Genomic DNA, 13,081 nt, shown 5'->3' on the forward strand with positions numbered 1-13,081 from the left:
CCTTAAGCCACCCATTCCCCACCCCTCTCCTGCCCTATTCTAAGCGGCTCCTGTTTACGTGCAAATGGCAGTAACGTCGATGTGAAGTGGTTTTGTCTGCAGCCTGGACACAGTGTCACAGCCTGAACTGACCCCAGAGCCAAGTATCCATAATTCCCTTGATGGACAGGCAGACTAAATGTTCAGGGTCCGTTCAGGCATCAACACTTGCTTACTCTGGGTGTGAAGCCCACAATTGGTCTGGCCCAATAGTAAGTCTGGAGTGTGAACACACCGTGAATCGTGTACCAGCTTCCAAAAGGTAAGGAAATGTGTGAACAATGCTTTAAGAGTACTTTGATATTGTGTCATGTATCAGGTTCATTGCAAAGCATTCTCTTCACATTTCCAGCTCCCTCTCAGAGATTTGCAGTCATAATGTGCACTGTTGCTAGTTAATGTACTTATTGCATTTTTGAAAGACAACAACATCACACTCAGTCACATATTGACAAAAAAGAAAATTAGGCCTCACACCAGTGGCGAAACCCAGTTCCATTGCAGCCAAATTTGCATAAAAGCCCTTGTATGGGAACAGTGCATCATGCAGAGAAAATGGGCTATTGCACGGTGCATCTGTCAATAGAATTTCATTACTAAACCCAGACAACAAGGACTGCTATTATTAAAGTAAAGAAAAGAATTGTTTTCAAGAGTGCTACTTCTTGCATCTGTTCACTTGCAATTATGCTTTTAACTTCCGGGGGAAGTACAACTCACTATTGAGGCGGGCTTTGCTAATAAACTGATGATATAGAATCATAGAATTCCTACAGTGCAGAAGGAGGCCATTCAGCCCATTGAGTCTACACTGACCCACTGAAAAAGCACCCTACCTATTCCCTCGCCCCCATCCCCGTAACCTCACCTAAACCTTTTTTTGGACACTAAGGAGCAGTTTAGCATGACCAATCCACTTAACCTGAACATCTTTGGACTTTGGGAGGAAACCGGAGCACCCAGAGGAAACCCCCGCAAACACAGGGAGGGAGTGCAAACTCCACAAAGTCAACCAACGCCGGGTCCCCGATGCTGTGATGCAGCAGTGCTAACCACTGTGCCACCCTGCTGCCCCACAACGGATAGACTAAGGTGTGTGAATTCACAAATTACAAATTCTCACCTGCTTGTTCATTTTATGAACAGAGATTTCCTGGTGTGCAATACTGCAGCTCAATATATTTAAATGTTCTAGAAGCTGAAACTACTTAAATTGTGACGATCAGGTTAACATTTTGCAAAGTGGAGAAAGCTAGGGGGAGAAAGAGAGAGAGAGTGAGAGTGAGAGCAGGAGGTAGGAGAAGGAGAGAGAAACAAAAATGGGAAGCAATTAGTATGAGAAAGAGAGTGAAAGGGAGAGCCCTGAGAATGAGAAACAGAATAATGGGGAGCGACAGTGAGTGTGACAGGGAGCCCCGTTACCGACCTTCTGGTTTTTAAAAATCCGTGCCTGCCTCCGGCGGACGTTTGGCCTGTGAGCGGTCAGGATCCATAGGCACACACAAAAATGTTGACGGTGAATGTTTGAGAGAGACGCTGGGTCTGAGATTTTGGGGGGGGGGGGGGGGGGGGATAGAAACGGTGCCAGAGGGGTGGAGACAGGAGCAGAGAGTAGACACAGGCACATACACACATCAGGGCCACCGGGGGGTATGGTGACTCCACTGCTGGCACTCAGTCAGTGAACAACAACCCTCAGCCAATGTATTGGAGACTGACAATCCCAGAGCCCTGAGTGAGTAAGAGGGGGAAGACGGTGAGTGAGTGTCAGGAGCTTTAACCGTCTGGATCAATAATAGCCCAGTGAGCTCGGAGTAAAAAAGATGTTCTTGTTCTAGATCGCGACTATGACAGGCCTTTACAGAAAGGTACAAAGAAGCTCGGGGAGGAAAGGACGGTGTGTTTTTTTTTATAGTTCTAACTGAGAGCGTAGTTCATACCTGTAAAGTGATACTGGTAATGTGCTTGATATGTGTTTGATTAATTGTTTGTTATTTTGGCCCATTGAAACATCAGGTCGGCGGGAGGAAGGGTGTCAGGTCACGGGGGATGGAATGTCTGGTTGGGGGGGCGGGGGTGAAGGGTGTGTTTGGTTGGGGGGTGGGGGGGAAAGGTTGTCAGGTCGGGGGGTGGGGTGCCTGGTGATGTCGGGCCGGGGGGGGCGGGGGGGAAAGAGACCCGTGCGGCTGGGGTCAGGAATATCCAGTGGGGTGGGGTGTCCATGCGGGGCTCGGTTTGTGTATTTAAGATAGTTACGCTGAAGTGAGTGGTTTTATTTCTTCTAATCTTTTTTTAAAAATTTAGAATACCCAATTAATTTTTTCCAATTAAGGGGCAATTTAACGTGGCCAATCCACATAGCCTGCACATCTTTGGGTTGTGGGGGCGAAACCCACGCAAACACGGGGAGAATGTGCAAACTCCACACGGACAGTGACCCAGAGCCGGGATCAAACCTGGGACCTCGGCGCCGTGAGGCAGCAGGGCTAACCCACTGCACCACCGTGCTGCCCTTTCTTCTAACCTTTTTAGAGTAAATATTAGCGAAATCGCTTTAACAGATGGATCCCAGCTCAGCGCAAATGGCCAGGGAAAATTAGCCCTTCCCTGGGAACCTCCAAGACGGATTCCCCCAAATTGGATGGTGGGGAGGCTGCAAGTTATAATATTGTAACATCCAAACATAATGCAGATGGAAACTTCCACTTGTATCAGATGTAAACAGTGACGAGCATTACACTCTGATGGGAAGTCCTGTGATCGTTCAGAAAAATCTCCCTTGAGGAACACTTGTAATAAATTTGCCTCTCCAAAAACGAAACAAGTCCTCCTGTCCCATTCCAATGAAAGATATTTTGTTTTCTATATAACTATCAACAGTATTAAAACTATAATAATTCACGCAGATAGAGATGTGCAATACCTGGTGAGGTTACGGTAAAATTAAAATTTGCGTTTAGATTGAATCTTGTCACACTTTCAGAGAAGTCCCAAAGTTCACCATAATCAATCATTGACTTCTGGTATTTGGAAAAATAGTGCAGTCAATTTGAGCACAGCAAGGCTTCACAAAACAAGTAATAAGATGAAAAACATTCGCTGTTTTAAGAGCACAGGAACACGGGATGGCCATTCAGCCCTTCAAGCGTGTTGTGCCATTCAATTAGATCAAGCTTAATCTGCATCGTAGGTCCATTTACCGGCTTTGCAATCATGGCTGCAATTCTCCGGCCACTGCGATTCACTTTTCCCACCGGCGTGGGGGCGGCTGCAGTGGGAAATCCCATTGACAAGCAGTGGGAGTAGAGAATCCCACCGTCAGCGAATGGCGCTCCGCTGGGAAACACACGACTGGGGGACCGGAGAATCCCGCCCCATATCTCTTACCACTTGCCCAACGAAAATCGATCTCCCACAATTTTCACCCAGCTGAACCCCAACAGCTTTTGGGGAGACAGACTTCCAGATTTCCACTAGCCTGTGTGTGTGAAGAAGTGCTGAACGGCCGGACTTTAATTTGAAGGTTATGCCCTCTCGTTCTGGGCTTCCTCAGCAGAGAAAACAGCTTCACTCTGCTGAATCCGTTAGTCACCTCCCTTGGATCACTCCTTAATCTTCTGCACGCTTTAATTTCCTCCAGTGAGGGCAGAAGGGGCATAGGTTTTGGCGCCTCACCTAAATGATGATACCTCCAACTGTGCAGCACCCCCTCAGCACAGCACTGAAGCCCCTGTCTGGGTTGTGTGCTTGCATTTCAGTAGTGGGACTTGAACTATGACTCAGCCATGGATGACAACCAAGATGATTTAGGTTTTTTTTTAAAACACCTATTTTCTTCCTGTACAAATAATTGTTATGTTAGAACTTGAGCAATTTGTCCAGAAAATTGAAGGCCATACAATATAGAGACTGTAACTCAATCATATTGGTGTAATACTGACTGACCAGACATGTAAAAGAAGTGGACTTACTTCCTCATTATATTGATGGTTTTTAATATTCCACATTAGCTTGTCAAAGGAACCATTGACAAATGGCCTTTACAATTCTTTAACAACCATTACTGACTCACTTTGCAGTCATTAATACTTTCCCATATTACAAACTAACAGATGCCAAGTAAGCAGCCAAGTAAAAAATTCCTTTCTCCAGTCTTGGCTTGGTTTTATAATTGTTCCCTTTGAGAAGCAACATGGGAAAAAATTACAGAGCTCACTTTTTTTTTTCCTTGACAGAGGAGCTGTTACATGTGTTTTCCACTTATAGCATTTTACAATAAATCTGCTCCACTCCAAATCTGGATCTAATCTCTAGCCGCTGTGCAAAAAAAAAACGATTCTATAAACACACGTACAGAATGGTTACAGCCATTCGAAGAATTTGTCAGAGCCGCTGTTTATTTATACAAAGTGCTGAATGACAAGGCTGAATGGGCTAAAGTTACAGAACGGTAATCGTTAGCGAGGGTAACGTCGGACTTACCGCTTCATATCCTCCTAGATTCTGGGCTGCTTGAAACATGGTCCAAAGGTTAACTGTTGAAAGTACAATAAGTGCAAAAATAAGGATTTATGGAGGAATAATAAAAAAGCAACTGAACGCATTTACATAGCTCAAGGAGACGGCATTAAGTAAACTATTTGTCCTATAATATATATATGGGGAAAAATCAAACATAAGCGCTTTAAGAACAATTTGAGTTACCCCTGGGTCTTTAATAACTGCCTCATGTAGGGGCGTCCAAGATTTTGCCTTTGTCAGTTGTGCAGGTAAACATGATGGGCCCCCATGGCCAAAGCTCCCAGGAAACGAAGACATATATTTATATTATCCCTTTTACCCAAAAGGGGTAATATAAATGCCCCAAATCTCGCCAGTACTTTTAAATTGTAGTTCCCATGGTAAAGGAGGAACCACTGCAGCCAATATGCATACAGCAAGGTCCCACCAAGAGGAGTGAGATCATGAGCAGATGTCCATCTAGTAAGCAGACATTCAACCGAAGACAACACCTCAAGTGATTGGAGTGGGGTTCAAAGCTGCAACCACCTGGCCCAGGGCAGTGAATGACACCAACTGAGCTACGGTTGACATTAACTCGTGCTGTGGATACTAACAAAGTTTCAGCTTCACCGATGACAGATTGAGAACGCTCCTTATCCAAACCTGGTTACCAGTACTAGAAGTTTCACACCTGTCCCACAACATCTTGAGTCAAATTATTCAGCAACATGGATCTTGAATAAGTTCTTCGTGCATAAAATATGGCTCTTCACCAATAGTAATAAAGCTTATTCCTACAGAATGTGGGAGCTCACGGACACCAGTGTGATCCAGGGCAAACACGTCTACAGGGAGTGCCTGGAGGAACTTTGGCTCGGAGTCACTAAGCTGGAGGCTGAGCTGCAGACACTGTGGCACATCAGGGAGGGGGAAAGTTACTTGACCACTTTGGTCTAGGAAGATAGGGTGGTCTGATTTGGTGAATTTGAATTTTCAGAAGGCTTTCAGTAAGTTCCCACACAGGTGATTAGTATACAAAGTTAGAGCACATGGAATTGGGGGTAATATACTGGCATGGATTGAGAACTGGTTAACAGACAGAGGCTGGGTCGTTACGTATATTCAAAGTTGCGATAGACATTTTTAATCAGTAGGGGAATCGAGGGTTATGGGGATGAGGTGGGAAAGTGGAGATGAGGATGATCATATCAGATCAACCTTGATCTCGTTCACTGGTAGAGCTGGCACGCTGGGCCGAATGGCCAATTCAGCTCCTACGTCTTATGGTCGAACAGGTCATACTAAGGTTGGCAGACTGTGACTCGTGGGGTAGCACAAAGATCAATGCCTGGGCCCCAGCTATTCGCAATCGATATCAATTATTTGGCTGTGAGTACCAATATTTCCAAGTTTGCTGATAACAAACGTGAATGTGAGTTATGACAGGATGTAAAGAGGCTTCAAGTGGACTAGAACTAAGCTATAGGTAAAAACATGGCAGCTGGAATATAATGTGGAAAAATGTGAAGTATCCACTGTGGTAGGGAAAACAGGAACACAGCGGATTTCACGCTGGGAGGCTGATGCCCAAAGGGACCTGGTGTCCTTGTTCACAAGTCATTGAAATCTAACATGCAGGTGGAGTAAGCAATTAGGAAGGCAAATGACATGTTGGTCGTTATTGCAAGAGTATTCGAGAATAGGAGTAAAGTCTTGCTGCAATTGTATAAGGCCTTGGTGAGACCAAACCTGGAGTATTATTCTCAGTTTTGGTTTCCTTGCTCAAGGAAGGATATTTGTCATTGAGGAAGTGTAATAAACATTGACCAGATTGATCGCTAGGTTGGCAGAATTGTTTTATGAGGAAAGATTGAGGGAATGGGCCTGTATTCTCTGGAGTCTAGAAGAATGAGAGGTGATCTTATTAAAACCTACAAAATTCTTACAGTGAGACAGGGTAGAAGAAAGAAGGGTGTTTCCACTGGGGGTGGGGGGGTGAAGACATCCTCAAAATAAGGCATAGGTTGTTTAAGACTGAGGTGAAGAGAAAGTTCTTCACTCAGAGGGGGTGAATCTTTGGACTTCTCTGCCTCAGTCACAGAGTATGTTCAAGACAGAGATCGATAGATTTCCAGTTACTAAAGGAATCGAGGGGTATGGGGATAGTTCAGAAAAATGGTTGACCAGCCATGATCTAGTAGAATGGCAGAGCTGGAACAAAGGATTGAATGGCCCACTCCTGCTCCTACTTCCAATGTTCCCCTTTGGTCTCGGTGCTCTCCCAGCATACTAGTGCAATGGATCTGTTACTAGGCGGATTGGGCAGCTGGTAGCCCCAAACAGTGGCTTCCTAGTGCCGCAGCACCAGGTACTTCTTCAATAGTACCAGTTTGCCAGAAGAAAGGTGCAATATTGAATTAAATAATTCCCAGTAAGATGAATAACAACCATCATCTGCGGTGTTTTATTGTCTTTTACGGAGGTCAAAACTAAATGACATCGAGTAAAACACACTTTACAATGTAATACTTATCAGTGACCAAAACCAACACCAACCAACAACAGGACAGAAGGTTGTTGAACGTTTGGCAAACATTAACCAAGGTAAACCAAATGGTAAGTCAATATTCAGATCAAATATCTGGATCATCCAACTGTCACAGCTACATCTAACTTTAAATTGCTGGCGTATGATCAAAATCCTTTATTTTCTATTGTTCAATTCACTCCACGTTGCTCGATAGTCTATACCTTTCACCTATTGTTCAATTCACTCCACATTGCTTGATAGTCTATACCTTTCACCTATTGTTCAATTCACTCCACATTGCTCGATAGTCTATACTCTCCACCTATTGTTCAATTCACTCCACATTGCTCGATAGTCTATACTCTCCACCTATTGTTCAATTCACTCCACGTTGCTCGATAGTCTATACTCTCCACCTATTGTTCAATTCACTCCACATTGCTCGATAGTCTATACCCTTCACCTATTGTTCAATTCACTCCACATTGCTCGATAGTCTATACTCTCCACCTATTGTTCAATTCACTCCACGTTGCTCGATAGTCTATACTCTCCACCTATTGTTCAATTCACTCCACGTTGCTCGATAGTCTATACTCTCCACCTATTGTTCAATTCACTCCACATTGCTCGATAGTCTATACCCTTCACCTATTCAATTCACTGCACAGAGTCAAACTGCTTGCAATATGCATGCACTGGTTTTTGTAACAATGTAAATGCATCTTTTGTCTGGAGCTAATCGATTTCTTGGCTACATAAGATACTGGAGATGTTCAAATGAGAAAGGCTGAGGCAGACTGCGGAAAGCTCGGATGTTTTATCATCACAAGGTGCAGAATGGTGCTCCTACCTTTGAACCCAAGCTAAGTTAAACATGGATCTTCATTTGGAGACAAATTGGCTGGAGGGACGGTCTACACAAATCCAAGTCAAAATGCCTTGGGATATTGGGATGAACGCTCGCAGAGGTTGGATAGGCTGAAGCCATGGTAGATTTGCAAACCAGCACAAGAATTTAAATCTGCTTTATTTGGGGATGGTTTGGTACGGAGTGATGGAACAGACCACATGATGTATCGGGTGGGGTTTGGGATTTTTATTTTTTGTCATTTATTCCTGGGATGCATCTTTCACTGGTTAGGCCAATCCCTAATTTCCCTTGAGAAAGGTGGTGGTGAACTGCCTTCTTTAGCTGCTGCAGTACATGTGGTGCAGGTACACCTACAGTGCTGTTTGGGAGAGAATTCCAGGATTTTGATCCAGCGACAATAAAGGAACATTGATATATTTCCAAATCAGGGTGGTGAGTGACTTGGAGGGAAACTTGCAAGTGGTGGTGTTCCCATGCATTTGCTGCCCTTGCCCTTCTATGTAGCAGATGGCGCAGGTTTGGAAGGTGCTGTTGAAAGAGTCTTGGTGAGTTGATGCAGTGTATCTTGTAGATGGTACACACTGCTGTGACTGTGCATTGCTTGTGGAGGGAGTTTAAAGGTGATGGATAGTGCCATCTTCCGGGTAAGGGGAGAGTATTCCATCAGACTTTTGACTTGTGCCTTGTAGATGGTGGACAGGCTTTGGGGAGTCAGGAGGTGAACGATTCACCACAGGATTCCAAACCTCTGACCTGACTATATGACTGGTCCAGTTCAGTTCAGTATTTGGTCAACGCTGCACCCCCCCCCCCCCCCCCCCCCCCCCCCCCCCCCACCAGGATGTTGATAGTGAGCGATTCAGCAATGGTAATGCCATTGAATGTCAAAGGCTGATGGTTAGATTCCCTGTTGTTGGATATGGGCATTGGCTGGAGCTTGTGCGACGCAAATGTTACTTTGCCACTAATCAGCCCAGGTCTAAATGTAATCCAGGTCTTGCTGCATTTGGATATGGACTGGTCCAGTACTTGAGGAATCGTGAATGGTTCATCAGTGAATCACAGAATCTCTACAGTACAGCCCATTTGGCCCATCGAGTCTGCACCAGCCCTCTGAAAGAACACCCTACCTAGACCTATCCCCGTAACTCCACCTAACCTTTGGACACGAAGGGGTAATTTAGCATGTCTAATCCACCTAACCTGCACATTTGTGGATTATGGGAGGGAGCCAGAGCACCCAGAGGAAAGCTCGCAGGCAGAGGGAGAACGTGCAAACTCTACACACTCACCAAGGCCAGAATTGAACCTGGGTCCCAAGCGTTGTGAGGCAGTAGTGCTAACCATGGTGCCACCTTGCTGCCCTAATGTATCAAGCAATTGACTGATTTCTTGTTTCCCCTGACTTCTGACAAAGTTTAAGTGTGAAATGTAATTGTTTTCAAATACTAAAGGGCACTGCCAGTGTGCAAGGTTGGCGGTGCCAAGGTGGCACTTTGCCTGCGCCGGGCATCGGGCCCGCCCTCACTTCTGACTTATGATGAAAGGAAGATCATTGATGAAATGAAAATGGAAATGAAATGAAAATCGCTTATTGTCACAAGTAGGCTTCAAATTAAGTTACTGTGAAAAGCCCCTAGTCACCACATTCCGGCACCTGTTTGGAGAGGCTGGTACGGGATGGAGGAGCAGATGACAGTTAGGCATAGTAGACACCCTGAAAAATTCAGGAAGTGATGTCCTTGAGCTGAGATGAAATCCCACAACCATCTTCCTTTGTGCCAGGACTGACTCCAACCAGTGGAGGGGTTTTCCTCCTGATTCCCACTGACTCCAGTTTTGCTAGGGCTGCCACACTTGGTCAAATGCTGCCTTGATGTCACGGGCAGTCAATCTTACCACACCTATGGAGTTCAATTCTTTTGTCCATATTTGAAACGGAGTGTCCATGAGCAGGTTATTGCTGAGTAAGTGCTGCTTGATAGCGCTATTTATGACATCTTCCGTCACTTTGCTGATGTTCGAGACGAGACTGATGGGGTGGTAATTAGCAGTGCTAGATTTGTCCTGCTTTTTGTGTACAGGACATACCTGGGCAATTTTCCTCATTGCAGGGTAGATGCCAGTGTTGTAGTTGTATTGGAACAGTTTGGCTCGGGGCATGGCAAGTTCTGGAACAAGTTCTTCAGCACGATTGGCAGAATATTGTCATGAGAATTAATGTATACATCTGAAATGTAGCACAATGGTAAGCACTGTTGCATCACAGTGCCAGGGACCCGGGTTTGATTCCCGGCTTAGGTCACTGTCTGAGCGGAGTCTGCACGTTCTACCCGTGCCTGCGTGGGTTTCCTCCCACAAGTCCCGAATGATGTGCTTGTTAGGTGAATTGGACATTCTGAATTCTCCCTCAGTATACCCGAACAGGCGCCGGAATGTGGCGACTAGGGGCTTCATTGCAGTGTTAATGTAAGCCTACTAGTGACAATAAAGATTATCAAATTAAATTAAATTAAATATAAATTAGGGGCACGGAAACTTCTGCAGCACAAGTTTTCAGAGTTTTCAGTGCTATTGTCAGAATATTTTCAGGGCCCAAAGCCTTTACAGTATTATGCTGCAATTCAACATTTGTTCTTTTGAATAAAATATTATTTAAAAATTCACAATCTGCTCAATGGCAATATATGACAAAGTACTTATACTATAGATTATGAGACTGAATGCCAAATTAAAGAGGATGTGCGTGTGATCTCGGAAGGTGTTAGCTACATACTGATGATTTTTTATTAATTATATTGACACTCTTAAGACCCATTGATTCCAATGGTGGAACTGAGGTTAGTGGTGGTGAGACAGATAGGCCTGTGTGTTACAGCACCTAAATTTGGGAGGACCACGCCAAGGACACTGGCCATAGAGATGCTAGCCGGGGGGAATTGCTGCTCAGTGACAGTGAAGGAGCAAAGTATGTTGAAAGTTATGGACAGATCAAAGAAGGATAATGCATTGCTCTGAGGTACAAGAGTGTCCTTGGTCACTTTGGCCTGGGTCCTTTCAGGGTGATGCCTGACTGAGGATTCAACTGTTGTGCGGGGAGAAGCGAGGTGCGAGGACAGGGGAAAGGCGTTCAAAGACAATGAAGAAAAGGTGATTAAACGTGGACAGTAATTAGAGGGGTCAAGTGTCAGCTTTTTGGCAAGAGTCCTGATTTCTTGGGGGATTGCACAAGGAAAGGGGAATGGTGCCAAAGTGAATGAATCCTTAATGTCAGCAAGGCATTGGGCTGTGAAATACAGAAATACAAATATGAACAGACAATTATTTAAACGGTTCAAGCAGTTCCTGCATATTAAGAAGCTTTTGTATACTATATTATATTACTGGCTGATGAATTAAAAAGGATGTTTGTGTAATTTTAGAGAGTGCTCCAAAGGCATTGGTTATATATAGCTGATTTTTTTTGTTTTGATCTTAAGACCCACTTGACTCCCATTATGTAACATCTCCGGTCCAGCAGGGAGTACAGCACAATATTAATACTCTGGCACCGTTACAGAGTGCCCTGAGGCAACTCTCAAGAAGCTCTTCTGGTAACACCAGTTAAAGGCTTCACTAAAAAATATTAAACAAATCGCAATTTACATCCTCACTTCAGTTTGAATGAGGCACTTGGATATGATAATGCAGTGGTTGTATAACTGGACTTGGAATCCATAGGCTCGGAGTTGGATTTTCAATTGTTTATTCTGATCCCCTACAGGGAACAAATGTGGCTTGGAACCTGCTCATTCCAGCACCAGGACGCAGAGGGCGATTTTCAAGGAGGCAGCCCTGCCAAGTAAAGGATGGCGAGCGGGCCCCTGAGGCTGGAAGGCCAATAGGGGGCCCTCCAGCATTGACAAACAGCCCAAGTGTGAGGTGGGAGCTGCTGATGTAGATTTAGGTAGGATGGGGTTGGGAGAACACCACTGGAGAGGCCTTTTAGTCATAGAATTCCTACAGTGCAGAAAAAGGCCATTCTGCCCATCGACTCTGCACTGACCCTCTGAAAGAGCACCACCACCGTGGCCCTCTTTTCCGCCTTATCCCCCATAACTCCGCATAACCTGCACATCTTTGGACACGAAGGGGATATTTTTCGCGCGGTCAATCCACCTAACCTGCACATCTTGGGACTGTGGGAGGAAACCGGAGCACCCGGAGGAGACACATGCAGAGAAAGTGCAAACTCCACACAGTCACCAAAGGTCGGATTCAAACTCGGGTCCCTGGTTGTGAGGCTAACCACTGTGCCAAACGTTTTAAACGCAAAGAGGCTGCAGCTATGGTGGGTGCAGGGGTGGCGAAGGGGTGTTATGGGTTTCTTAGCTGGGTGTAAGTTGCCCCAGCGCCTCCTGGCAGCTTGCCGCCGGGATGCCGCATTCGCCGCTCCGTCATGTTTCAGCCTCACCGGTGACAGGGGCGGAGGGGGTGACCTTAATCGGCCCTTTAATTGGCTTCCCGCCATTTTCAGGTGCAGGGCAAAACAGGACTTCAGCGGTTCAAAGGGCAAACAGCAAACCGTTCAACTCTAGTGACCTCCCACAGGACCTGTGGTATAAAAGCAGACAGCACTGGTAATATTCACTGACATGGGTCAATGTGGGTGCCCTCTAGTGTGGGTGTAGGGAGGGGTTTTGGGGGGGGGGGGGGAATCCTGTTCAAAGTCAATGGCACACACAGCATCCAAAATGCCCAGGGAACCTATTCAGATGCCATGTACTTACTGGCCTCTGTGCTCCCAAGCTATCTTCACCTCCCTCCTCGAATTAAAGGGGGCCAGCAGCAACTACAGAGAAAGACAGAGAGCCTCTCAGCCTCATGTGTTCCTATTGTGGCTGGGGTGACTATTTTTACTCTCGTTGAATTGAAGCACTTTGGGAATAGCTGTGTAATTCTGCATGCACTCCCCTCGAGTTCCCTTTAACAGAGTCTTAATGAGCAACAATCAGTATTTTCCACAGTGGAGGCTCTCCAACAATTACCCCGGGCTCTCGCTGAGGACTGTAACTTCTCTTTGTGAAAGGATGGGAATCGTCAGGTACGGATGAGGTACAGGGAGCAATCCTGTCGGCACTTTACAACGCATTCAT

General features: G+C 45.5%; 1 protein-coding gene across 2 annotated transcripts in view; it reads right to left on the bottom strand.

Annotated features, from left to right (window-relative positions):
* The window catches only part of arid5b (AT-rich interaction domain 5B), a 180,449-nt gene that overhangs the window by 43,780 nt on the left and 123,588 nt on the right, over positions 1-13,081 (bottom strand). For both annotated transcript variants that reach the window (XM_072478825.1, XM_072478826.1), the window contains one exon: positions 4,522-4,574. In XM_072478825.1, coding sequence (XP_072334926.1) covers positions 4,522-4,574 — 53 coding nt within the window. The remainder of the gene's footprint in view (positions 1-4,521; positions 4,575-13,081) is intronic.

This window comes from Scyliorhinus torazame, chromosome 16 (assembly GCF_047496885.1).
Source record: "Scyliorhinus torazame isolate Kashiwa2021f chromosome 16, sScyTor2.1, whole genome shotgun sequence".
Classification (NCBI taxonomy): Eukaryota; Metazoa; Chordata; class Chondrichthyes; order Carcharhiniformes; family Scyliorhinidae; genus Scyliorhinus; species Scyliorhinus torazame.